Consider the following 27,444-nt stretch of genomic DNA (forward strand, 5'->3'; position numbering starts at 1 on the left):
ACACACATCGGTGCGGCTAAGGGTTGATCTCCACTGTCGCGCAATTTTTCCGCGACAGTGGAAATCAACCCTAAGTAACCATTTTGGCGAAAAAAAATTGTGGTCAGCCTCAGCGAAAGGCGCATTATATTATCATTAACTTTGTCCGGACATCATGTCCGATCACAGTGAAGTGTCCGATGACTGACTCTGCAATTTATGTCCGTTATTGGCCAAGCATGAGGTCAAGATGGCGGAAATTAATATTGGCCAATATTGACTTCGTCTCGGTCAATAAAAACACAGAAACGAACGAGGCCAATATTCATCTAGCTCGGTCAATAATGTAAAGTATTCATTCTGTGGCCATATAGAGAACTTTCACTTGTGGGACCAACACGGGAAATCCCGAAAGCGAAAGATGAGCCGCTCTGGTAGCCAATCAGAACTCAGGATTTGCTTCATCTTGCCCGCTTGCGGACTCGGCCAAATAATAAAACCAGATTAATTCAATTGATAAAACCGAAAGTTTCTTTTTCCCCTTTCGTCGTCTCCTCTATCAGTGGTGGTACTGGAATAGTTTAAGCCATCTTGGTTTTTTGCCGATTAAAAGTTGGACTTCCCTTTGAGTCGAGCTATGAAAATAGGAAGGAGCACCGGAAAAAGTATGAATAAAGCGCAATTTCAAGGGTCTTGCTCTAAATCTCGAGAAATTTGAGGAATTCTTCATGTGCGGACATAGCTCCAGGCGGGCGCAATGAATGAAAAGCAAAGAGCTTTCTAACAGCTGTCCCAAGTCTTAGTGTTTCTTGTAGTAAATTTGTAACAGTATTGGCCTGCTGACTTTGAGACACTTACACTTTTCTAACTTTCTAATAATAAACAAAAATAAAAAACAAACCCACCTGAACAGTGTTTCGGTTTGCCAGTAAACCTTCTAGTTCTGCTATTGAGCCGGCTACTGTGTTTTTGGTCCCAGCTGAGAATATATATTTCTCCAAGAGACGACACCCTGGTTTGATTTCCGTTACAGGTACTGGCTCTGAAACAAAGACAAAATCACAATTAATTGCCTCAGTTTAAGCTTTCATACACCAGTTTTCACGGAATCACTTGATACAGGCGTGGATCTAGGATAAATACTGACGAATTTCCTAAACGAGCGCCGAAGGGGTATGCTTCTAGCGGGGTCCGGGGGCAAGCTCCCTCAAGAAATTTTTTGGATTTTAACTCCTTAAAGTTTCCTTTCCTAGGTTTCCGAGTCATTCATACAGGATATTGGCCAGATTTCAACTTGGAAAGTGTTTCTGTTATTTAAAGTATATTTTTTATGAAAAATGTGACCGATTTCCGTGAAACGGTAGAAACTAGTGTGGATCCGCGCCTGTGAGAGGCCCCCGGCTTGATTGCCCTCAAAGCTTAAAGTAAGTTTTCTTCTTTTCTATAGTTTCAAACATAATCCCTGATCCCGACCCCCACCAACAAAAGAAATTTTTTCTTTACAAAACACTTTTCATACTGAAAACGAAAAAATATTGACGCCAAACTTGGAAACAGTGATTCAGCTGCTGTTTACAATTCTTTGCGAGAACTTGAACCGAAACTATTGCCGTTGAATCTTTCAAAATATAGTACAAAAAATGTTTGCAATCTCATTAAAAAGGGAAAAATGAGAACATCAACAAAAATATACAGGAGATATTTATCGGCTCGATTACCAGCCGCTGTTACCCGGGAGACGGCGGTAATCGAGCCTAGGATTTAATTGTGAAATAAAAATTCACCTGATGTTCCCATGCTAGTACTGTGCTGTTTATTATGTTGCTATAAACAGTTTCATATTCGTGCTAATCAGATTTTCTTAGCCGGGCTTCTGGTGTCTAGCAGCTTTCATGCATTTAGTCAATGTGACCTGACACATTGTTTTTCCACTAATTGTCTGCAGGGACCAATTAGAGAAGTTTTGGGCTTCTTCTAGTGTATCAGACAAATAATTTCTTCGAAGGATGACAACAAAGTTACTGCTGACGCTCTGTATTATGTAGCCTTCTTTAACACACAATTATTTTCTCCTAAAACCTATAATTTTAAATCGCCGAGTTCTTCTTCATGATTTTAAATCAATTTCCTTATTACGCGCGCGGCGAATCTACCTCGCGCGCCACCAGGGCGGATAAAGGTTGGGCGGTGAAACGAGCGCGTCCGAGCAAAAAGGTGTGATGCAGTGGACTGGGACTCTGCTTAGAAATGTCGCTTGTTTTCGACTTCGGTCAGGGCTTGTGATGTGGTTTGTACATTAGATACTGCCGCTGTCACTGAATTATGGCAGCTTGATTTATTTTCTTGCTCTTCTTCCTCGTTCCTTTGTGCTGGTACGCTGTCTCCGAGAGGCAAATGTTGCTATTTTTTGCGGGAGGTTTAGTTGGAGTAGACAAACATCTCTTTCAAAGGGTTTCTTTTATTACTTCCATGACTCTACCACTGAATTATATTTTCGTTCTGCTACTCGCCAATGTCGATGTTATTTCAAAACAAAAACGACTATGTACTGTCTAAAACACGAAGGAAAATCTCATCCATGTCATCCAAGGCAAAACTAAATGACAGCAGATCTTGTTTCATAACTAGATGACGTGTATTTTTTAAATGCGTGCAGCTCGTGCAAGGTGAAATTATGCTAATTTCAATCACCATCATCCTTCTTTTTAATTTTGAAAAAAACATCTCATACGTCTTTCTGTTTGTTCGAAACTTCAAAATTAGTTTCCCCACAGTTTTTACTGTTTACCTTGTTTAGTTTTAGAGAGAAAAACTGAGAAAAAAACCTTACAACAAACCTCAATAAATTTTGTTTACATGCGGTTGCCAGATTTGCAACGCATTGCGCGAATCGCCATGGCGCGTTGCACCCGAGAAGCAAAGTTTGAAGAAGTACAACGCCACTATATCAATATATATCAATCTAATTTTCTGTTATGTTATATAAAATTTATCCCCCTTTAACATATGTAAAAATTGAGGTTAAGAAGTGTTAAGCTTTTGCAAACGAAACGGCGAAAGACGATTAGGTGATATTTAGTGGAAGGAGGAGGTATTCAACACTTTCAAATTAAACTCAAATTTTGGCATTATACGACTAACAAGTTTGACTTCTAGACGTACAGACACAAACATATGAAACTGTTTATTGATATTGTTATGAAACGAATTTATCTATTTAACATTGTAGCCTGAAATTACCGAAAGAAAATAGGATTTCCGGTTTGCAAAAAGGAAAATTTCGCCGGCCTTCAAGCGCACCGGAAGCGCGGAAAGAGCGCTCGTGCCAGTCCTACTCCGCATCACACATTAAATGAAGAGCGGAGCGCTCGTTTCACCGCCCAACCTTTATCCGCCCTGCGCGCCACATGAAACGCATGCGCTCATTAGCATTACGTCACTAGTCACCTAAATTGTGCAACTGCTTAAAATATTTCTGTGCCGCGGCGTGTACGCGTGTAGTCTATTATTCTTCAGTTTGCCTTCCGTGCTGGAAGAGGAAAGTCGACGAGGATAGCAAGATTTCAATGTGGAGCTCTAATCTAGTGAGTGATAGAGGTCAAAACTGTCGTTTGTGACCAAGAGGTCCGGCGGTTTACGCGGACAAACGACTGCTTCCTTTCTTTCGCTTCGATAGCAACCCATTCTTCTCTGACGAATTTATTCATCGTTTTACGGACGTCTCTCTTTGGTGAGGCCAAACATGTTGTTGGCACTCCCTACAATCCGAGAGCGTTGTTTAAATCTTATGGAAGGGGTGATGTGGTCTTTTTAAACTCTTACATGTAGTTTTCTTTCGCAGGAATTCGGCAGTCGTGCACACACTTTTATGGAGTTCATCATCGACAGTGGAGATTGGTGTCAGGCACAACACGAGTGAGGAACTTGCATCGTTGTGGATGGGTTGATTCTGTTTAATTTTAAGCAAAGCATCAGCGAGTTCACTGAATTTTGGCAGAAAACACTTTTGTAAGAAATAGAATTAATGACAGACATGAAAATGCCTTCTGGAACCCGAGTACCTAACCACGGAAGAACACTACACGGGCCAGGCCCTGTCATGGTGGAGCACAAGAACATGAAGTTTTTGATCACGGATCGACCCACAGATGCGACCTTGCCTCGTTATATAGAGGTAAATACTATTTTCTATGATCAGCTTTTCTTTTACAGTGTTAAAACTCACCCAATCTTGTCTTTTTCCCCAGGATCTCAAGAAATACGACGCCCATGTTGTAGTGAGAGTGTGTGAACCAACTTATAACGTCGATCTGCTAGAAGAGCAAGGGATTAATGTTCTGGTAAGGTTAAATTGATTCGTTCCTGTGTCATTTTATGGTGCAATATAACCGTTTTCGTTCAGTGATATCTGTTTTAGTTTAACAGGGTTTTTGTCGGTCAAACGCGCTACATCGATCGAAAGGAAGTGTTCAGCTGTTTTGTAGTCGGCGTGTCCATTTTGATTTCTTGCGTTGACTGTTGTTATGCGTTCAAAGGAATAATTTATGGAGTTGTTTAATGTTGGCGGCAAAACCATACTTAGAAATTCTGATCTTTTTAGTTTGGCCTTGTAATCGATCATTCTTATAAAATATAGCCTTTTAATAAACCTTTGATGTAAATGAAATGGACATAAGACTTCGTATGAAATCAACAACGTCGAAACCGAAAGCGAATTGCTGGCATAATTTCTAATCTTTGGTTACATTGTGGCGTATTTTCTTCAATTTACGCCGTGCTCTGTTGCTCTTTCTTGGAGTGTATTGTTTCGTTTTCCATTCCCTAAAATTTTTTCTTAAATATTTCCGTTATGTGAAAATTATGCTAACCAATTTTCGTTCACAAAGCAAACATGCTTGCCTGTGGTCAAACCGGCTTTACCGGCTGAGACGACAGACGCGCATCCAGTAAACCAGCTCTTTTGCCGTTCTTTGTCAGTACAGTGGTCTTTTGAGAATTATCATTCGTTTTACCTTAAGTACTCATGACATTTCCATGACCGGAACATTATGATCAATATATTTCTTCATTCATTACGTGCTTAACACCCTGGGAAGAAAATTATTTGAATTTTCCTTTAGATATGTTTGTTATACTGGAAAACGTAATTTATGTTAATAAAAAAAGGGCAGTTAAGTGAATTCTCTTAGTTCGTCTTTGTTGTAGATCATATTGTCTACGAACCTCCAAACCAAAATCTTCCCCGCCTTATTGATTACAAGGTTGCTGAGTGGTGATTATTTGAGGAGGAAGTCGTTGATGACTTTCAGTGTTAAAGCGTTTTTGACCTTTTTGCAAGGCAGACGAATTTCCTTAATGCAGTAGCTTTGTGTCACGTATATAACCTCGAACTTCCTGTTTATAAATAGTTTAACCATTGAAAATAATTACAAGTAGTAATACATGTTGAAAATCATGAATTCCCAAAGCATTTTATTAATGGGTGAACTTGACACTTTGGGATTTGGGGAAGAAGATTGAAATGAATATGACACTTTTAAAACAAGGAATGTTCATTGGTCCATTGGCTTTTAAAGTAAACTTGAAAATGTTCCAAGATATATTGCTCACAAGGGTTTTTACCCCATAGCGTTCTGCTGTTTTTAATGGGTCATGTTTCCTCCGATGGTCCAAATATTACATAGGTCATTTGATTTAACTAGGTTTTTACACTTTTGAATTTAACAATATTTGTATTGTGTGGTTCCAGAAAATATCCATACCTATTACCTGAATGGTCAATCCAGTTTTGGAGGGGAAGGGGGTCTTTAAGGCCAAAATTTCTAATGAAAAGTATGAAGCTAAAGGAGGATTTTTCAATGGAAGGACAGAAGGGAGACAAATAAAAAACTGTCCTTGGGGGATTTATGGATATCTTTTATTCTTGGAACAACACATTTACCAAAATTGCTGTTATAAGTAAATTCATACCTGTAAATATATGCTAATCAACATGTCATTACAATGAATTTACCTTTTCTTTTGATGCTTTCCTTTAGGACTGGGCCTTTGACGATGGTGCCGCGCCACCAAAAGAAGTAGTTGAAGGTTGGCTGCAGCTGCTAAAGAAGAAGTTTAAAGAGAAGCCAGGGTCGTGCATTGCTGTACATTGTGTGGCAGGATTAGGAAGGTTGGTCATCTTTCTTCTAAGCTCACGAGGTGTAGTGATTTATGCGTTTTATAAGGACCTTCAACTCTGGACCTGAGTCATTTGAGATGCTGATTTCAAGCCTTGTTGTCCTATTTTCTCTCTTCACCCAATGACGGTTGCTCAATGCTGGATTGTGCCATGCACCAGATAAATAACTATCCAGCGGAAAAGTAGCAGGGAAATCAATGGATAGAGATTTATCCAGGGGATACTAGGGCTCAAAATAACGACCGGCCAATGCACATTTTTACACACCAAGATGACCATTTGTCTGGACAAACTTTCATTTTGCCAGTCATTTTGATTCAACACATAAATATGAGACCAGAAAAAAAAAAAACATTTTCAGACTATTATGTTTCAAGAAGACAAGCATCTTTCTTTTTACATTGTGTTTTTGCTTGTTTGGCTAGTAGGTTCAAGGTACCATCATATTATTTTTAATATTTTGCCCAGTCAGTAGAGAGACGTGACCGTGCTAAAATTCCTTCCTACAGTCAACATGACGATTAACAGTCCAGAATGTATTTTGAGGTGTTATCCACCTTTTGAACAACTGAGGCCAGGTCTTTAAGTGGGTACCAGCAAAATACTGCAGAGACCATATCCCTGCAATGGACTAGCATGCCATCCAGGACCAAGTTGCAATACATTGCTAGGTACTTAATGGTACAGCTGTGTACCCTCCTTGAGTGGCGTGTGTTTTAACCTTGTAGTTATGTATATTCAATTCACTTTCCTTTTCTGGTTTCTGTAAACATTTTGCTTTAAGGGTCACTGCAGTTACAGAAAATGTAAACATGTAATATATGTAGGAATGTTTACTCTTTCACGAGTAACATGCGCCTAAGCCCCATTATTGGTACTCTAAAAAGGCAATTAACTTTTTTTTTACAGAGCACCCGTTCTTGTGGCACTGGCTCTAATTGAAAGTGGAATGAAATATGAGGATGCTGTGGAATTTATTAGAAGGTGAGGCATGCATTGAGTTTTCAATTCAGGAAAAAATGTACAATGTGGATATGCACCTTGGCTTTGTGTACTGCCTTATTTGATGCATATTTCTGAAGACACCATAACATGGGCAGACTGGTCAGATCAAGGCTGTAACAATGTGAATGAAACTCGGATCTGGTAAATTACTTTTGACAATTGATTTACCTTTTGCCCAAATCACTCCCATTTACCAAGAGAAGGCTTTGAAAGCTTGAAAGTAGAAGTGAAATTTGAAGTTTCAATTTGGAATATGCCATCCCCATTGATAAAGTTTCCATTTCTGATGTTACATTGCTGAGGGAAATTTTCCTCTGGAACAACCCGAAAAGTTGTGTTCTACTTACATTTCAACTAGAACTTCGTAAACTTTTTGTAAAGGTTAAAGGGGCTGTGTCACGGCAGTCCAGTTCATTTTGTTTAATTTTTCCAATTACTCGCCCTCAATCACTATGGAAGTTAAAGTAAGCAAAGAAATTACCTGGAAATGACAAAATCAGAGATTCGAGACGAACAAATTTGTATCCTGAGCATTATTTTTTAAGTTGCAAACAGTAGAGATCAACTTTGAAAAACTGTTGGGCTGCACAGTTTTCAAAAACCCTAATTTCAATCCGTTTCAATCTTCCTCAGTTTTGCCCGTCCGTGGCATCTGTTGTATCTGTTGTGTTCCTTTAACCTTCCTTTAATGTTTTAAGCAGTTATTTTTACGTTTCTCTTAATTAAAAAGGCATTTTATAAGTACCTAATTTGGCTGAATTTCGCGACACAGCTCCTTTAAAATCACTTTGATTACTTATTTTGACTCTTTCTACCTTTTTTTTTACAGGAAAAGAAGAGGAGCAATTAATGCAAAGCAGCTGATGTACTTAGAGCAATACAAGCCTTCAAAATTACTTAGGGAAAAGGGGGGTGCAAACTGTTGCATTCAATAGGAAGAGGGAACAGTGCCAGTCAACTGTAGTTACTGAAAAATTCTTGTTACTGGGACACAAGACAGCTGAATAAGTTTAGGATTATAGGAGCTTGATTGTGGAACTGACAAAGTTTCATACAGCAAAAATGTCACTTTTGATCTTCAAGGAGAGAGAATAGGCTAACTTGATTTATCAGCAGAGGTTATTTTCCACTTGATTAATTTTTACAATGACGTATCTGAAAATTGTTAATAGTACTATTAAATTCATGTAGCCTAAAAATCTTTCCGTAGGGTAGTGGCTCTGTTTTAAGAGCAAATTTGCAGTCTGTACATTGTAAGATTTGAAATAACTCCCAAGGTCTCTCATTTTAGTCATAATCTTCTAGGCTGCTGATGACAAAAGTGTGGCTGTAACTTTAGTTTCGATAAAATTAACCTTCATGTAGCTGTTGATGTAGACAATGTTTAACTATCTTTGCTGGGAAAATTTATTGTTTCTCATTCTAAGATCAGCATCTTTCTTTATTTTTTATAATCGTAAATTGGAATTATTTTCTCCTTACTTTCAGTCAAGTGTTGAAACTCAATTAGCTAAATAAATAACATACACTATATTTCATGTCTCAAGTGAAGAGAGTAAGCTTTAACGCATGTACCAAAAATAAACTTCAGTTAAACTGAAATTATCTTACAATATGTGACAAATTGGATCTACACACTTTATTGATAACGCCCTTCAAAAGAGGGTAACGCCATTTACTTTTTTGCCTAGTAATGGTTTTGTGTTCCTCAGAAAAATTTTTGAAAAGATAGTATCCTATGTAATGTTAATGGCTAACAAGACATCTGCAAAGTCGAACAGTGAGAACTGTTTGATAATTTTAAAGAGACCATCCTAGTTTCTGTAATGTTAGAGTGGCATTAGTTTGTTTTAACTTGAAGTCGGTCTAGTTCCAGTAACCTTGTATCCTATTAAATTTTAACCCTAATTTTATTAAATTAACTTCACTCAAATAATTATTTCCCTTTTCTGTGAAAAAAAAGACTTATTTTTAAGCAGCTTATTGTATTAAATGAAAAATGCAGAGCACTTGTATGCTTTTGTTTCCATCTTCCTTGTGATTATGGTACAATGTACATGACTTTATGATTAATATTACTCAAAGGATTTTTATTTTGCTTTTGTGCTGGCACAAAAATTTAAAGTATGAATACCTTATAACGCATGTGATAGTTTATTTGGTTGAAAAAGATTTTTTGTAAGAGATGAAAGATTTTTTGCTGCATGTGTAAGTCTTGTGAATGATTTGTTTGATTTTAAAAGTAAGCAGTAAACATTTCTATTCTTTCCTTATACTTCATGTCAGTTTTTCTAGTTGATATAGTACTTTAGAAAAGCAAAATTTGCAGTACTGAACTCAGCATTAAGATCAGCTGGTTCATCAAACAAACGAATGAAGTGAAATTTTAGTAGGACAGTCATAATATTATAAGTTACTCAATAATAATTTGAAGAGTATGATAATAAAGTATTTTCTTCATGTAACGGGAGGTGAAATGTTACCAGTGAATGTGAATCACAATATAATTAACCTTATTATAATTATTGCAAAGTGAACAGATATTTAAAAGTACATGTCCTAGGGAGTTAATGTGGGCTGCCAGTGAAATTTTATGGTATCAAGGTCTTATCTTCTGTTATATTATTTGACAAATAGACTATGAGCAGATGTCCTTAACAAAGGAAAAAAGTACAAGTCTGGAAAAAGTTACTATTATTGATACCTATATAACACTACTTATCTCCTGCTCATCTGTTTCTCAGGGGTTATAAAGTAAGTGTGATTTTCAAGAGTCTAACAATGAGTTGTGGGATTGCAGAAAATTGATTTAAAGCGTCAAAGAACAAAGTGGATGTTTTGTTATTCTTCAGGTTTGTCAGTTGATCAAATGCAAATAAGTGTGAGGTGTTTTTCTGCAATCTCACAACTTAGTGACAAGGTTGGAAGACCAAAGATAAGTAACTTGTCAAAGCAGATTTTAGCTGTCTTGAAACATTCAGGCCCAAAATAGGACAATTATACAATACTCTATCGTAGTATCTAAAATTAATTTAAGGGGTAGATAGGCCTTTGAGTCTTTCTGGTCCAAACTAATGCCTAACAATGTTAAAGCCATTTCTAATCATTGATAACCAACAAAGGACTTAAAGAACAAAAAAAGTAAGATATTCTAAACTGTCAATGTAGCTGGAAGCAGTGATGCAATTTTTCCTACAATGGAAATACCATAAAACTGTGAAAGGTTTGAACCCAGGAGTCATCTCAAAAAATGGAAATACCATAGTTCTGAAACAAATTATCGTAGATTGTTGCAGTGCTTGTTTTCTCTGCACAATAAGTTCTCAACTCTGCAGAGTTTCTGTCTCTAACAGGTATTAGTTCTTTCATACATTGCATACACATAGTTTACTCGCGCACATTCACCTAGGGCAAGTTTCACAAAGGGATAATATTGCACATCTTCTTTAACCATTTAAGCCCTAAGAGTAGTCAGCATCAAATTTCTCCTTGTAATATCACTGTTTTGTAAAACAGAGTGGTCATGAGAAGTACGGACATGATCACACAAGATGAATTTGCTTGATATTTTATCAACTTCTCCCCACTACTTCTGTAGAAAATGAATAGGGGCAAAAAATGAGAATTCCAATTTTGATCTTAGGGTTTAAAGGGTTAAGAATGGTTAGTGTAAGTTTCTATGGCAACCACCATCACAGATAAATTATTGCTTAATTTGTAGTTTGTATTTTTCTATTAAAAGGCAGCATATTAAATTTATTCCTCTTATTAAAGTGCACAAAAGTTAGCGAGAATAAAGACTTGTCAACTATGTCCTGTTGTTATTCATTCTTATGTTTTGAGAATACAATAATTTATCATTACTGTATTTATTCGCATAAGCGCCCAACCTGGAATTAGCACCCACCTTGAATAAACGCCCATCCTAAAGGCAGAAAAAGTTAATAAGCGTCCAGCCTCGAAAAAAACGCCTACCCCCTCCTTCTCCCAATCAAACTCAAATAAGCACTCACCCCCACCCCACCCACTTGAGTGAATAAATTCTAATAAGAGACTTCCCTGAGGACGGAGTTTTCTTCAGAGTATTTTACAGAAACCTTGCTTTGTTACTTCTTCTCGTTTTGTTATTACCATTTATTGTTTTGTTGCAAAATAAACATACTTCACTTGCTGAAAGTGGTGAAAATTTAATAAGCACCCATCCTCGAATAAGTGCCCACCTCGAACAAGCGCCCACTCTCAAGGTCCAAAAATTTTATAAGCACCCAGGGCAGTTAATCGAATAAATACGGTATTCCAATTTTTAAAAGCGTTTTTAAGTTAAATACCAGCAGATGATTGAAAATCAGCAAAATTAAGGGACTCAATCAACTATTTAAACCAATAGGAAGAGAGAGAGAGAGAGAGTCTAACATCTGATTTTGTTATGAAAATCCTGCTTAATTATTGTACTAGAAAAATAATAAGACAAATTCCTTACACATTACATCAATTTTTATGTTCTTGTTTCTTTTCTTGTCTTTTGTGTGCGAGAATTCATTCAGAAAAGTGAGCATAGGAATAAAACTAATAGACCTTTTGCATTAGTTGATCACATGATCAACTTTCGATAAACATGAAGACAGTTCGCTTTTGAAAAATTTTGTTAGCACAAGCTGAAAGAGCATATTAAAATTAGGTAACCAGTACATTTTCAGCCGTATATCTCAAAAGTAGTGATTGCAATGGCTGCCGAAAATTAGAAGGATTTGTGTGAGAAAAACAACTTTTGCCACCCAGTCAAGCTTGAATGGTTTGCGATACAAATCCTTGTAAATATCGAAATTTTCAAACTACTGTGAAATATTTTCTTAAGCATTGCGAGGCTCAAATCCCTTTTGATTCTTAACAGACACTTTGGGCCCTTAAATAAATAACGAAAAGATTTATCGACAGTTAAAAAATTTCAGAATTAACAAGTATGACTGGGTGGCAAGAGTTGTTTTTATCATACAAATCTTTCTAATTTTCAGCGGCCACTGCAATCAGTACTTTTTAGATATACAGTACGGCTGAAAATTTACAGGTTACCTAATTTTAATATGCTCTTTCAGCTCGTACTAACAAAATTTTTCAAAAGCGAACTGTCTTCGTGTTTACCAAAAGTTGATCACATGATCAACTAATGCAAAAGGCCTATTAGTTTTATTCCTATGCTCACTTTTCTGAATGAATTCTCGCACACAAAAGACTCTTTACAGAGCTTAAGATGTACAAGGTACAGTACGTCGAACAATCGAAATGCATTATACCAATGGGTGAAAATGAGCTGGAAAAATAAGTTCAATTTAATCAATGTTATAACGAACAAGGCAAGGGTAGAGTTGGCATTTGGCATTAAACGCCCCCCATTCCCACTGCCTCCTTTACATCCAGCTTTTAACTATCAATAATATATCTTTTGCGGAAAAAGTCCGCGATTCGACAAAAAGATGACAAAGTTAATTTTTTTATTACTGTTTCATGCATTTGTAAAACATACAGTCAACGGACATTTAAATACTACATGATGCAAACCTGTTTTTGCAAACTGTTTTGCAGTCATCGAAAAAAGGGAAAAGATATTAATTTGTGAGAAGAGTGTTGCAATACAATGCCTTTGTGTCCTGTCAAACGTACAAGACAGAAATTTGAGAGACAAAGTCAGTCTGCCTTTACTTTAACTTTGTTTTGGTCTTTAATTAATACTTGTTTGAATTGTGTTATTGTACAACCAAAACTCACATAAAATACAAGCAGATGCAGCCAGCAATTTACTTTAAATTTACATGAACATATCATCATACCCAGGGGGAGGCAAGTGGTCTGGATCTGGTCTGAAACATAATAAAACAATTTATATTATGATCATTATGCACACTACAGAGTGCAAAGAAGGTCAGTTTTACAGCTTTCCTTTTGGGCAAACTTTGGCAAGCATCTACTAATCTGAAACTCATTTTCACTAGCCTGAAAAAATTTTGGATGAGCAAGATTAATATAGTGAAACCTCTATTAAGCGGACACCTTCAGGACCTTCCCAAGTGTCTGCTTAAAAGAGGGTGTCCGCTTAATCGAGGATGGAAAAATTGCACAACGTTTGTTAACAATCACATTCAACGATTACTCTGTTCTGTGATAAAGTGGCATGTTGTTAAAGAAGCTATCCAGAGTTCAAGTTCATTACCTTTCACTACCAACCTTAATCTGTTTGTAAATGCAAAAACATTAACTGACTTCAGTACATATTTCAAGGATGTAATCCAATACTACTATTGTCAATTCAGTCTGGCGTCCCCTTAATAGAGGATTTTAACAATAGAAATTAGCCAAATACAATTTATTTTATTGTCCATGTCTGCTTAATAGAGGTGTCCGCTGAATAGGGGTTCATTATAAAGAGAAATATTAGACGTTCATTTCGGGACCCGGCTTAATGTCCGCTTAATAGAGGGTGTCCACTTAATTGGGGGTCTGCTTAATAGAGGTTTCACTGTGATTAATTAATAAATAAATAAATAATTATTATTGATTTATTAATACAGTCAACTCCCTTTATAGCAGACACTGTAGGGACCTTGACTTAGTGTCCTCATTAACGAGAGTCTGTAATAGTAGCACTTTAATTCAGCCAAACATCTGTAGTTTATTTTTACCAGGGACTTAGCTGCTGTCCATATTATCGGGGTATCCACTATTGGAGGGTGTCCACCACGCAATAGTTGACTTCATCAATTAATAATTAACTAATGGTGTAACATTTATTATTATTATTACATCATTAGTTATCAAATTACTTGCATATTAGTTCAGTGTAATAATTTAGTGTAATAATTACACTTCATCAGATCAGCTTGAAAAACAGCTTGCAATCCACAAAATTTATTAGGAATTTAAACTCTTGTCTCACATTACTTCTAGCCTGCATAGCAAGCGTTTCCTCGCGACGTTCGTCTAGAAAGCTGGGTCAAGAGCAAAAAAAAAAGTGAATGACGGGGGAGGGGGAGGGGAAAGAAGGAACCGCTTGCTCACAAACCCCACGATTTTGAAAAACTGTGTTTGCCCACGAATGCAGCTTCTGATTGGCGCGGTGCAAGTAGTGTTGATTACTTAGCATTCGAAACATCAATCAAACCAGGTATTCTTTGTTTTCATGCGTCACAGATCTGGTCTCATCTGATTTGTGGTCGCAGATTACAAATGCTTTGGACTGATATTTATTGGAATCGTGTTTGTGCAAAGGTTTATGAGATTAGAGTCTTCAAAGTATAATTGGAGATCGAGCAGTGGAGACTAGGGAAGGTCAATTTATTGAGAATGACGGCGTGCGGATCTGACTGGAAAAAATGAACTGTTTGTTGGAGATAACATCAACATAAATCAGAACATCGGTACTCGGCACTAGCTAAAGCCGGCATGGACAAGCATTTGTCAGCTTTTTGAAATGAAAAGATTAGTTTTGTTTATTGGAAATTTAGCGGCATCTATTGTAGAGAACGTTTCAACACAGGCTGAAGAGCAGCCCCTCTGCAAAACTTATACCCGGTGGAGTGAATTGTTCCGGACAAATCATTTTTGACATGTGGACAAGGTTTCAGACGGGATAAAGCCACACAATAAAAAACAAGAAATTCCGCAGCAATCGCTCATAGTTTTAACTTTCTTTTATCATAAACCTATTTTATTACAGTCCTTGCAATCGCCTGCAACGTGTTAGAACAAAGTAATTTTACAAATCTGGTAATCCAGGGGTAATCTGTTTGTTATGTTTCTATTTTGACGAGCCGTCAATTTACAAATGAACCGAACCGTGAAATATCAAGGGGAGTTTTCCAGAATCGTGGGGTTTGCGGGCAAGCGTTTCCTCTTCTCCCCTCCCCCTCCTCCTTCAACCTTTTTTTTTGCTTCTGCTCTAACTTCCGCGCAATAACTCGATTGGAAATGCTTGCTACGCAGGCTACATTACTTCTGAAATTTATGTTTTCCCAAAAAATTTCACTTTCCTACTGTGCGAGTTATGAACAGAATTCACTTGCCCAGTCACAAAATCAACTAACCACAGGCTATCAGACACAACTTTCTTTGCACACTGATGTTATTACATGTAATAATATGGTGGCATGATTTAACTAAGGACTTAATTATGAATCACTGAGGAAAAACAATGTTGGCTAAAACCCTGATCCCAGACACAAACACACACACCATAGTTTGCAAACAATATACAAAGTTTTTATAAGAATATTAAAAGCACAACTACATACCCAGCAAATCTGCCTGATCTGGAATCTGCACGAGATCCTCCGGGAGGTACTGGACCAAATGGGTCAAACCTTGCCCCGGGTGGAACAGCGCCCCTGTGACAATCAACGTATATTTTGGTTTAAAACATGTTGAGTTGCAGGCTAGATGTAGAAACTCAAAAACTGCATAGGCCAGTGCATTCCACATGCAGGCAACGTGCACATGTTTTTCTTCCCAAACAAACTTTTTAATCCGAACAAAGGTCCTGGGGACAGTAATGCAATTATTATTATTATATAGTCATTATTATCTGTAACTGTAAAACACTACTACCATTTTGAAAATACCATTTTTGGCTATTCAATGGCAACATTACGGGCAAATGAAATCCAACAGGTCTTGAGTACATCAATGTTAACTTACATGTCATAGAAGTGCACCATTATTGTGGAAGTCTATAAATTATGAGTATTATATTATAGACTAAAGATCAATAACCTTGGTAACTGTCCAGGGCGGGGTGGAGGTCCAACACCAGTGGAGCCCATGCCTCCTGCACGAAATGGATCCATTAACATCCCACCACTGGTACTGAAAAACAGGTATAATTTTTAAAAATGTACATACTATGTTACTATGATGAAGGTGCAAATAATCAGGGAAATGGCTGCAAAAGTAAACTTACCCAGGGTGACCAGGGAACCTGTCACCATCTCCATATCCAAATGGTCCAACTGGGGGTGCCCTAGGGAGACCAATATCACTCAAACTCAATAATTCCAGATTATTGTATCACTGATCAAAAAATAATAATAATATCCTTTATCCTTTTATAGGTTTAAAGTAGCTGCACCCTACCCCTGAAAAGTGCACTTGCCAGCAATATACTACTATTTATTTATTGGTTAAAGAACTCTGATAGCATCACCTGTGTCAAGAAATTACAGCTCTAGAAAATAGACTTAAAAGGATTTTACTGAAAATTCTTTTAAATTTCAGGGTTCTCTAAATCTGCACATGCTAAACGTGGGCTTTTCTAGTATGCACATCGGTGTGACTATACCAAATATTCAAAGTTTTAACAGATAGTATCTTGAGTGTATAAGCTTTAGAGTCGACAAGCATATTAATTTTTCAACTAAAACTCTACTAATGATCTCTACATGAACATGACAAACACTTTCTTGTATAAAAAATATTAATTATCTTACCACTCGCCATGAAAATCAGGGGGTCTTCGAGGAGGAATTCTCAAAGGATCATCATCTATCAGCCTGCTTGACTGTTCCCTACTAAATGAGAAAATTTCAACTATAAATTTAATTTACATGTTAAGTCTCCTGAGATAAAAGAATGAATATTACTTTGAATGTCACTAAGAGTACAACACATCAACATTTGAACTTTAGACCAGTGATATACATTACCCACCAAGAAGATCTAAATACCACTGGCACATAAATAATTATTATAATATTAACAGCAAGAGATGGTTGGAAGGTCAATTCATTGATCATGTGAATGATAATAAAGTAAGAAGTGACAAAGGTGGAAGATAATTCACAAAGTATACAGTTGACTCTCTCTTAACGGACACAGCTATAAGACAGACACCTATGTTAACAAGCCTATCGGTTATTTGAAAACGGCTAAAATCTTGATGTTTTACAAAAACAGTCATGATAAATAAACCAAAGAGAGTTTTAGATGAGTTCATGGCAGCTAATGGATAAAATGTGCATACATGCATGCAACCTTCCAGTATGTACTAGAGAATGATGCACTGACTTGTCATGAAATAGATTTTCACCTCACAGGTCAAATTCACACTTGTGGAAAGTAGCATATTACCCCGCTTGTGATTGGGTGTATTGGGTGAAGTATTATTAGCTGTTATTAACTGTTATCCCGTTATTCACTAACAAGCTTGCCATTGGACCTAATGGGTTTGTTATCTGATAACATTAGACTAGCTCTTAGCCAAAGATAATCTTGATCCTGATTGGCTCTAATGGCTGATAACAGGCAATAACAGCTAACAGCAATTAGTCCCAATTATATTGAACAAGTCCCAATTAAATTGAACGGGTGTTCTCTGTAAAACGGACACCTAGAGTTGGTCCCTGCTTTTCTTTACTCCCTTTATTTGACTCTCTATAAGATGGACATCTCTCTCACTTGGTGCCTGTCCCAAAGGTGTCCATCTTATGGCCAATTTAGATGGTACGATTTTTGCTTAGGACTATCGTGCACGACCAGTATTCGTCATGACTTCACGACAGATTTTTTTGTGTGAATAAGACCCACAACATTCGTTCGACACATGGATGTCGTAACTGAAAATTGTGCGCGTGTGGATGGTCAAAAGTCATGACATATGCTAGTCGCACACGATAGTCGTAAGCAAAAATTGTACCTTCTACATCAGCCTTTAGAGAAAGTTGACAGTAATGCAAGTTCACATTGGCAAAATAATAGGTTAATACCACTTTTTATTGGGGAGGAGGTGTATAATAGTTTTATTGACTGTAATCATGCTAGTGAAAGTATTTTGGGCTATGCTCTATTAGCAAACTGGAACACAGATTTTTTTCCACTCTCCCTGCCTCTTATAGACATCAATTTTTTTGTCTGTAAAATTGTTTCATTATTGCCTAAACAGTGAACATAGTTCCCAGTTCTGTACGTTGCACACACCAGTTATAACAAAATATTTAATATTACAGGTTGTTTCAAAGTAGCTGAACTGAAAAGAAGTAGTTATATATCCCAGTTATGAATTGTTTACTTTTACCTTTGATTTTCTCCTCTGGTTTCCTGTCTCCCCTGCTGAGAGTCTGTTCTACTTGATCTAGAGCCAAATTTGTCCACTATATCTTTGAACACCTTGGATTTTAACTGATCAAGGTGTCTGAAGATGCTATATTAAGTGGAGATCAAACAGAGAACAACGTAATGTAGGTTATTGCTAAAAAAAGTTTTCCTTTAGTCAGGCTTTTAGCCAGACATTGAAAACTGGCCATCCAGAAGGCATGTTTTCCCATAAAATTATGTTAAAGAGATTAAGTGAATTTTCCTTGAATTTCTTCCAAACATGGGCGTCCATAGGACTGCTGGACACCCTTCACCCTTCTGGCTTAAACCTTGCCTTTAGTTTAGAACTTGGCAAGTGATTCATGCTAACAACTAAACACACAGGACAGACACTATGGCTTAACAAAAAAGAGAGAGAGGATTGGTGGATGCCTGTGATCAAACGCACAGCAGGTGATAAATAATATTATAAACAAATTATACAGTCAACTCTACACCTTGAACACACCTAGCATTAGTCTGTGCTCTTCTTCAGTCATTCTCTTTTGCTCGATACCTAATGTTTACCTTCAACTTTAAGCTAACCTGTCCATCTGCTGGGTGCCTTTAACATTGTTGTAATCAACTGATCCACAAGTGTAGTGATCAACATCAAGATTTGTATCATACATTTTGGATTCATCTTCCTCCTATTAATAAGAATTTGTCATCAAACATTTCTATTAGAAGTTACTACTACAGTGTTTATTACATGTATGTTATCAATATTAAAGAACTGAAGTATGATTTTCAGCTACTAAAAGTATTTATTTAAACAATGCCGTGAGCAAAAAATCAGGGTTGTCACTAAGATTTCAAGTTGCCGGGTAAACACAACAAGTAGGCGGGGAATCAAACGGCTAGGGATTTCTTTTGGTTCTATTTTTCTTCTATTTTCCAATAAAAGTAGCCGGGGAAAATCCCCGGCCCCCGGCTCTTAATGACAACCCTGAAAAATTGAAGAAATCTGAAGTATTACCTAATATCACAGTTGTCAGAAAGTTCTGAAATAGATGGCTGAGTTGTCAAAGTAAGAGGCCTCAGTCCAGTTATATTTTGTTTAAAAAATGCCATCTGTAAGAAATGCCAAGCATAGTACCTGGCCAATACTAACAAAGTAGGTGCAATTTTCCCTGGCAGCCGGCTACTTTTGACAACCCTGCTAATAAAATTATATAAAATGATTTTAAGGTATAGTAGAACCCTACTGAAAAAAATCTTTATTGTGGAGCATTTTTCTTTATCTCAAGGTTATTACTCAACTCCCTATGCAACTTTGAACATGTAGATTCTATTACATGATATTTTTGAAAAAAATACAGCCCCACTAGGCTTATAGCCCTTTGGTGTCCATATTTAAGAGCGCATCTTTATTTTAATCAGGCCAGCCAACCTTACTACGCATAGACCTACCCAATGGAAATGGAAAAGAACAGGATTCAAAGCTCCCACACCAGGGGCCCTTCCCTCCTTTATCATTTCCACAATGCATGGCAGGAAGACCAAGGATGAGACTGAGGGATGACTTAGATAGTTTTGGTAAAACACTAGCCCTGTGTGGCACAAAACATGGTCCAGTAGAGGTAAGTGGGGAAGGCCTATGTCCAATGGGTTGACATTCGATGGCTGAAACTGACTAACTGAATGACTAATGGCTCTTTTACCTCCCCAGCACAAGAGTCAGATCAGAGACAGAGTCTACAAGCCATGTATTCCACCATTATCCCCAAAGACTGAAATTAATGTCTAACTATTTACAGATGTGGCACAATGGCAGCACATTCTACCCAGTTATTTGAAGATCCCGAGTGTTGGGCTGCCCAGAAATTGAAACCAGGCTTACCACTTCTCTAACATAGACTTGCAAACAATCCCCAAAAGGAAAAATTAAATGCGAGAATCTGAAACTAGAGCTGGGAAAAGTAGTAAGAAATGGGTAAAAAGTAGTGAGGTGTCCTAAATTTCCAAGAGGAAGGACTTCCAGTCGGGATTATTGGTTTTGCAAGTCACATATCACTATGTCTTTAAAGATGGAACTGTAACCATCACAATCAATTTTATGATTTAGGTTTTGTAATTTCTATTATTTGTTGGTGGCTATCTTGAAACATGAGAAACAGTGAGTCTGCGCATTTGGTGGCAGCGGCAAGTCACGGTAGGCTAAAAGAATGTAATCAAACTCAACCGCTAAAGGTTTTCTTTGGATGGAGCTGGCTATCTATGATATCTTCATGTAACTTGGAAACCAACCCTACAGCTCAAAAATTTTTTTGGAGTTTGAGTTTTCAAGATTTGAGAAAAAGTTGTGAGACTTGGCAAGTCTGCAACCACTTTAGCTGACCAGTTTATCCTGAATGAATAAGAGTGTCAGATCTACTTGTCTTGCTAATTTAGCCAAGATGTAGGTACAGTAGAAACTCGATAAGTAGAACTCAGATAACTGGAATTCCCCACTAACTCAAACTAAATTTCCTTTCCTTGATCAAAATATCACCGAATTTTACCCCGATCTCGAATTTCCTGCTAACTTGAACTGTTTTTCGTTTCCCTTCAGAGTTCGAGTTACCAGGGTTCTTCTGTATTCACAAAGTGGTTGTATAAATGGGGTGGCCGTAAGGAGGGGTTCCTCTGTAACCAACTGTGTCATTATAATAATGATTGTTACCAGTCGAAGTTAAATATCATTTTAAACAAAAAAAGCAAGCATGCAAGAGAATTATAAATAGAACAGCACGGTAGAAGCTTACGCATACCATGAGATACACCATAACTTTATCGCCCAGCCTGAGTGCCTTAAAAATAAACACCGCGGGCAAGTTCTCTCTTTGATACTGGAGTGCATAGACATCATCAAGGCTATTCCAGTCTGGAGGAAGAGTTTCCCCAAAGTCACACTCCTGCTGAGGATTTCTCTGTGAATATAACCACAAGATTTAAATATCAAAGGGGAAAGAAAAAGTTTTTTCAAAGAAACAATCAATCAATGACTTTTTTTAACTTCGCATTTAAAGATAGCACAAAACATGCTAATATCTCCGAGCGCGCAAAAAGCGTCTGTCGATTGGCTATTACACGGGTCTTTGCTTTTTTAAAGGGACTTGATTATAATTTACAATATTTTAAAGTCAAAGTGGCAGTGCAAGCAATGCATGTTTGCAGGTTTTTGGTATTAACGGTTATTTTACAGGAATTCATTCGTTTGCAGAGCATATTCAGCAAGATGTGTACTCACCTCCTCTCCAGAATTTATGCAACGGAATCCACGCTCAACAAGACAAGCGTGAAGAGCAAGAATTACGGCATCAAACTTATCTCTAAGCTTGTACAAGCGAAGAAGATTTTTCAGCTTCACTTCCGCCATTTTGTTTTCGTTTTGTCTTACTCTTTCCCAGGGTCCTGAGCGGTCGCACGAGACACAGATGGCGCGCCGCGTAAAAAGCGCGGGAAAATCCTGTTGAATTCTAACTTTTTTTGTCATTTTGTAACAAATTATCACATTAAGAATTTTCCTGTTTTTAAGAATTCCTTCTGCTCTGTTTTAATATTACATACACGTTAACTGGGTTTGTGGGAATCATAGGATGAATGCCAGTTTGGAAAAAGCCGAGGTAAGGTAAAAGCTAAAGCTAAAGTCTTTTATTATGATGTTGAAGTGGCGAATAGTTGACGGAGCCGTCATCAAATCACTTAGTTTTTCTAGCCTCTGATGAAGACTAGTTTTGTCTAGTCGAAATACTGGGCAAAAAAATTTGTAAATTACCAACCCGTAGCTGTCCGATATAACGGTGGCCAATAATGAAGAGCTTGGGGGTTGAAAAGAAAAAAATGAATAAGGAATATCGAAAGTTTTCGAGTTTTTTAGGGTGAATGAAATAACGAAAATTATCGAGAAGGAATAATGGGACATAATATGATGAACAATCCATTAAGCTTGTTCTTATTTCTTACTTCTAGTATTTTTTTCTTGTTTAATTTTGACAGCACGCTATAAAAGGTAGCAGCTCTGTAGAAATCACAGCGATGAAAATAAACAGTGCATGCGGTAAGTTCAAGTTTTTTTTCCTTGGGAAGGTCAACAGTTCTTGATAGATAATCTTTTAACTGATCATAAAATTGACTATTCAGTTTTTGTAGAATGCATATTTTCTTGGAGTGTTTGTTATTGTATTTTGTTGTCATTGCTTGCTGTAACCTCCATTTTATGTTTTTTGGGCCACGCAGAAAACTTAACAACAAATTTAAGGTTTTTGAAACCACCATTGATTGACTGTTTCATTCAAAAAATATTTGTCAGCGTATTTAGAAGACACGAATATGGAATTTCCAAAGGAGAAAGCAAAGGATATTGAAGGAGATGTGTCTTTTGAAAAAGTAAGCTTAGTTATAAATTACTCAACGATACAGCTAAGAAAAGAAACTAAGTTTGATGGCTTTATCAGCGTTTTTTTTTTTTAAACAGTGGTAAAACAGATAGTGCATATTGCACTGTCATCTTTAAAACCGCACATTACATTAATTTTTATTTTGCTCAAGAATTGTGCTCTGTTTGAATAAAGTTTATTTAAAACGGCGAGAGAAAAGTTCCGAGCCATCGCCAAGAATATTCCCCTCTAGTCGACCGAAGATTTTAGTCTCTAATAGTCTTTTCGGTTTTTTTCGAATGGAGTTCTTAATAAGAACAAAAAGAGTTCAGTAGGGCTATGAATGATACACGAAAAAAATAGTGGTTAAAGTTTCGTTACCCGTCGCCCATTGTGTAATGTTCTCGTTTGTTTCCTTTCAGGTAAATAAAAGTGAGATTTGTTCTAACAACAAGGGGGATAAGATATCTGTTGGAGAAGATCATGACGTAGATTTTTGTCAGAACAACCTCGGGAAGACCGGAGGTACTACTAACCTCGTATCAAGCAAAGAAGAAAAAAATGAAGAGCAAATTAGTCAAGGCATAAGAGACACCTCCCAGAACGAATTTGCTGGTCTTGGAGAAGATAATAGTATCATTGAGATACATCAAGCTTGCAAAAATGAAAAGAAGTCCATGAAAAAATCGGGCAGTGACGATGAATCAGTGGTTACTATTGATGAGTCAACCCTTGTAAAGTTCAGAAACAACTTCTTTGAGGTAAATTTTAGGAGGGTGTGAATGGGGTTAACCGACTAGCGACAAAGGGCAAAAAATATTACTGACTACCGACAAAATGAGTAAAATATTACCAACTACCGACAGGAAAAATATTAACCGACTACCGACGTGGGCTGATATTATCAATATTTGTTTCCAGAAAAAAGAGCATTTTGCATTTGTTTTCTAGCCGTTAGGAAGTAACCTCTTTAAATTTATGACTCATCAGATGGCCTAAGGGAAAGAATTTCCTTTTTTTTTGTTAATACAGGTACATTGCCACAGCCAATATCAAAATCACAAAGTCAGACCTTAAAGACCGACTTTACCGACTTTATAAATTTTATTGAAAAGTCAAAGGCGAAAAAACCGAAGGTTTCTTGTTTCGGCCCTAGAAATGCTTAGATTAATCCTCAAAGAAAATTTTTTCCCGTTTAATGGAAAGCACTATCATTACGTACAAACCCACGGTACCGCGATGAGCAGAAAGACAGCAGTTTCCTTTCCAACTTTTTCATGGCATATATTGAAACACAAAGTTTAAGCAAAACCGTCTTTAAACCAACTGTTTGAAAACGCTACGTAGATGACATTTGTACCCTATGGGACATAAGTAAACCAGACATCGTAGCTTTCTTCGCGGAACAAGTAAACTTACATCACCCTACTATGAAATTCACGGCCGAAATATCTGAAAATGAGACATTCTTTTTAGAAACGGATGTACACCAAGGCACAACATTCAGCGAAAAATGAGAAAAAGCTATCCTTGACGTAAAGACGCATTTCAAACGGAAATCTTACAGTATATACATTTTCACCTCTTATCATCCACCAGTTGTTAAAGCGCCTGTTTGACAAACGAGAAGCCTTGAAAATCCTACGAACAAACTCCTCTGAGGAAGTATTTCAGATTTCAAAAGCGCTTGATGGACAGAGGGTAGCCACACAAAATTTTGAAAGCAAAATTGCTATAATTAGAAGTAAAACTCACAGAAAGGAAGGCAGCTCTCCTGAAGCAAAACAACAAGGAAGAAAAAGAAATATTGCCTTCCGTGGCACAATACCAGCCCTTAGTGTCTATTATAAAAGAGGCTTTAAAGAAAAAGTGGAATCTCATACAAAACCAACCACTACCTTGCCAAAATTTAAAAGAACCACATAAAGTGCTATTTCTTTGAGAAAGGAACATTTTTGGCAAAGGACATACTTGTTAGAGCCAAAACATAAGAGGGATAGATGTGCAGCCTGTCACCCCTTGCAGTTTTTCACTAAATATAATTTAAGTATCCAAAAGGCTAGAGTCCATTAATTAATTAATTAATTACTTTTTACTGTGCCCTGTAGTCGACAGGGAAACCAAGTTCGCATTTACAGTAAAAGCTTTGGTGATTTTATCAGTACTATATTCATTTGGCAAACATCATGTTGCATAAACAAACAAGAGTTAATGAACGGTTTAGGTGCAATCAAATGATACATTGTTACAAGTTTTACTATTTCCTTAGGGATCAAAGTCTTGAAAAGTGGGTGAAATACATAAAAAATATTAATAATTAACAAGCGTTTTTACTTATTAACTGAGATTTTCCGACAACCGACGAAAATCGAAAAGTTTAACCGACTACCGACAAAGATCGAAAATTTTAACCGTCTACCGACAAAATTACTGAATTTTAACCGACAACCGACAAGTGGACCCCCCATTCAGACCCTCTTTTAGGGCAGACCCTGGGCAGTTAGAGAATACCAATTTAGATACAGTATAGACTGTCAATCATATTTTTGCCTTAAGCGAATTAATTATAGCTACTCTGAAGAAGGCTTTTGGGAAAAAAGTCTTAATCTTTAGGGAAAACTTTCAAAAGCGTCTGTAAAAAAGAGAAAATTTTACAAATGAAGAATTTCTCGGGGACAAGATTCATTTTCGATCGTCACAAGCACATGATACAAAGACATAAAACTTGCGATTTTTTATCTTTTACCTATCAAAAAGTTTGGATAGCCATTTCGACTGAAACACCCCCTAAACTAGAACTGTATTGTGTGGAACACAAGATCATGAGAAAAGTCCTTGTACTCTAATTTTCCTGCTAATATTAACAGTAGACTAACAGTGGTTCACGCCCGATCGTCTACACTCGTTTCAGTTACAAGTATTTGCGCCTCTAAACTTTAATGCGTGTTAGCTTTATAGAAACTCCAGTACATCTCAAAAGAATCAATGAGAACACAACAGGAGTTTATAAAAAATGATTTGAAAACTCACTAATTAAATGCCTTCAATATTTGTAGGTGATAGAAGAGTTAAGGATCCAGAGGGTACGTAGGTAAAATTGATAAGCAAGCTTAAGCCAAGACGACGTTTTTGAGTGACACACCTCAATTATCGTGGGTAATGTTTCTACCAGCTTTTTTGGAGAAATCATCTATAAAGAGAAAACACATATAGACCTTGTCACGGTTTTCGACGCCATCTTGACGAGTAGGCGAACGCATGAGAAATTACAGTGTTTGTATGGGAATCTAATGTCGAATAATTTCCGTAGAACGGCTCTTCTGAAAAAAATATGATTTGTAAACTAAAGCATCACTCCTAAGGATTCTCCTGAAAAAATGTCGGGGCGTTACATGCACTAGAAGACCTAGAACCACTTTTTAAAATTTTCTATACATTTGTCTGTAAGAAAGTCCCGGGAAAATTACAGAAAAATATATAGAAAATATAAAGCAAGCCTCTGGAGAAATTTAAGCACAGGTACTTCCCCTAAATTTTTTAGGACAATCCTTTGCTTTGTAGAATTAGTTTACAATTGATATTTTTTTCCGAACAGCCGTTTTACGGAAATTATTCGACATTAGATTCTCATACAAACACTGTAATTTTTCACGCGTTTGCCTACTCGTCAAAATGGCGTCGAAAACCGTGATAAGGTCTATTAAACAAGACAACTTTGGTAGCTTCAAAGAATATCCGGTTGACGTTTGTGGCTCACAAACGCCTTTGGTGAGGCTCTTGGTCTTTTATGAAGGAAATGCCGCAGTCATTACCGAAATCGGATTTTCTTTCCCTCCCCGGCGCTTGTGATTGCAAATTAAACTGGAGCAATAAACTGAGCGCCGCCTAGAAATTAGTGGAACGCACGCCATTGCACTTTGTTAAAGAACTTTGTAATACAGTCAAACCTCTTTGATATAACATATTTAATATTTTAATAAGGACACCAAAGGGATCGACAGAACTAAGTGTCCGCTTTACAGAGGTTTCGTTCCGTAATATAGAGGTAGGGAATGTAGCATTTTTGGCATTTCTGGGACCAAACGAACTGTCCGTAATAGAGTGGTGTCCATATTATAGAGGTGTCCCGTAAGGAGAGGTTTGACTGTAAGCCGCAATATACACCCGCACATGAGTAGTTTAACTTTATCACTTCCAAAGTTAGTGCGGATGGAGTTATGTGGTGTTCTTTCTACCTTTATTACAATGATGATTATTATTTTTATTCTTTGATTCTGTAAAAGTAGACTCTGGACTTAGAAAATGAAGAGCGAATCAAGTGCCTGATGACCGAAAAGCATGAACTGGAGCGAAGAAAGGTATACTTACGTTCACAAAGCACGAACTCATGTTTTCCGTCTCAAACTGAATTCAGTAACGATGGGATTGTACACTGGAAGAAGCTACAACAGGAAAATAAATGACTATATAGAGTGATGATGGTTGCAATACTCTACAACATATTCACGTAGTTTTTACCCTGCAAGGAGGGAGCTGGATTTTGGTTCCCACAATCTTCCCCCTTCTAACCCAAATGGTGATACTACGATAGTAATGGAGCAAGTTAACACAACTGTTGACCAACACATCTCCGACTGAACCGGTTTTACCTACGTTAAAAAATACTGACTGATCAAGGTAATTATAATATTATCAACCTCCGCTATAAACCCTCGGTGCAAAATTCACGTGTTGAACAATTGGCATCGTATGTTTAAAACGTTTTCTTAAGAACATTCTTTTCATTATGTATTTAAGGAAGAAGAA

At 37.0% G+C, this 27,444-nt stretch overlaps 2 protein-coding genes and 2 long non-coding RNA genes across 6 annotated transcripts in view; 2 read left to right on the top strand and 2 right to left on the bottom strand.

The window, feature by feature from the left end:
- Window positions 1-1,013, bottom strand: part of LOC140946976 (uncharacterized) — a 7,281-nt gene extending 6,268 nt beyond the window's left edge. Inside the window, exon 1 of the long non-coding RNA XR_012166894.1 lies at window positions 885-1,013. This is a non-coding gene — a long non-coding RNA (uncharacterized lncRNA). The remainder of the gene's footprint in view (window positions 1-884) is intronic.
- Window positions 1,014-3,425: 2,412 nt separating this feature from the next.
- Window positions 3,426-10,975, top strand: LOC140946971 (protein tyrosine phosphatase type IVA 1-like). 2 transcript variants are annotated; one of them, XM_073396061.1, is made up of 6 exons: window positions 3,426-3,563; window positions 3,821-4,153; window positions 4,227-4,319; window positions 6,018-6,148; window positions 7,067-7,141; window positions 7,992-10,975. In XM_073396061.1, the coding sequence occupies exons 2-6, from the start codon at window positions 4,004-4,006 to the stop codon at window positions 8,095-8,097; spliced, it is 555 nt and encodes a 184-aa protein (XP_073252162.1). In that variant the 5' UTR covers window positions 3,426-3,563; window positions 3,821-4,003; the 3' UTR covers window positions 8,098-10,975. The 2 variants fall into 2 exon arrangements, with proteins under 2 accessions (XP_073252162.1, XP_073252163.1); XM_073396062.1 differs by lacking the exon at window positions 3,426-3,563 and adding an exon at window positions 3,570-3,709.
- Window positions 10,976-12,740: 1,765 nt separating this feature from the next.
- Window positions 12,741-21,673, bottom strand: LOC140946963 (proteasome inhibitor PI31 subunit-like). 2 transcript variants are annotated; one of them, XM_073396051.1, is made up of 9 exons: window positions 21,510-21,673; window positions 21,031-21,189; window positions 18,824-18,927; window positions 18,219-18,344; window positions 16,636-16,716; window positions 16,110-16,169; window positions 15,923-16,009; window positions 15,445-15,537; window positions 12,741-13,017 (listed from the first exon to the last, which is right to left on the bottom strand). In XM_073396051.1, the coding sequence occupies exons 1-9, from the start codon at window positions 21,636-21,638 to the stop codon at window positions 12,966-12,968; spliced, it is 891 nt and encodes a 296-aa protein (XP_073252152.1). In that variant the 5' UTR covers window positions 21,639-21,673; the 3' UTR covers window positions 12,741-12,965. The 2 variants fall into 2 exon arrangements, with proteins under 2 accessions (XP_073252152.1, XP_073252151.1); XM_073396050.1 differs by having other exon boundaries at window positions 12,742-13,017; window positions 15,923-16,015; window positions 21,510-21,672.
- A 1,601-nt stretch (window positions 21,674-23,274) lies between these two features.
- On the top strand, window positions 23,275-26,997 carry LOC140946981 (uncharacterized). The gene is made up of 3 exons (XR_012166899.1): window positions 23,275-23,399; window positions 25,695-25,721; window positions 26,925-26,997. It is a non-coding gene; the product is annotated as an uncharacterized lncRNA (long non-coding RNA).
- Window positions 26,998-27,444: the final 447 nt, after the last annotated feature.

This window comes from Porites lutea, chromosome 8 (assembly GCF_958299795.1).
Source record: "Porites lutea chromosome 8, jaPorLute2.1, whole genome shotgun sequence".
NCBI classification, from domain to species: Eukaryota; Metazoa; Cnidaria; class Anthozoa; order Scleractinia; family Poritidae; genus Porites; species Porites lutea.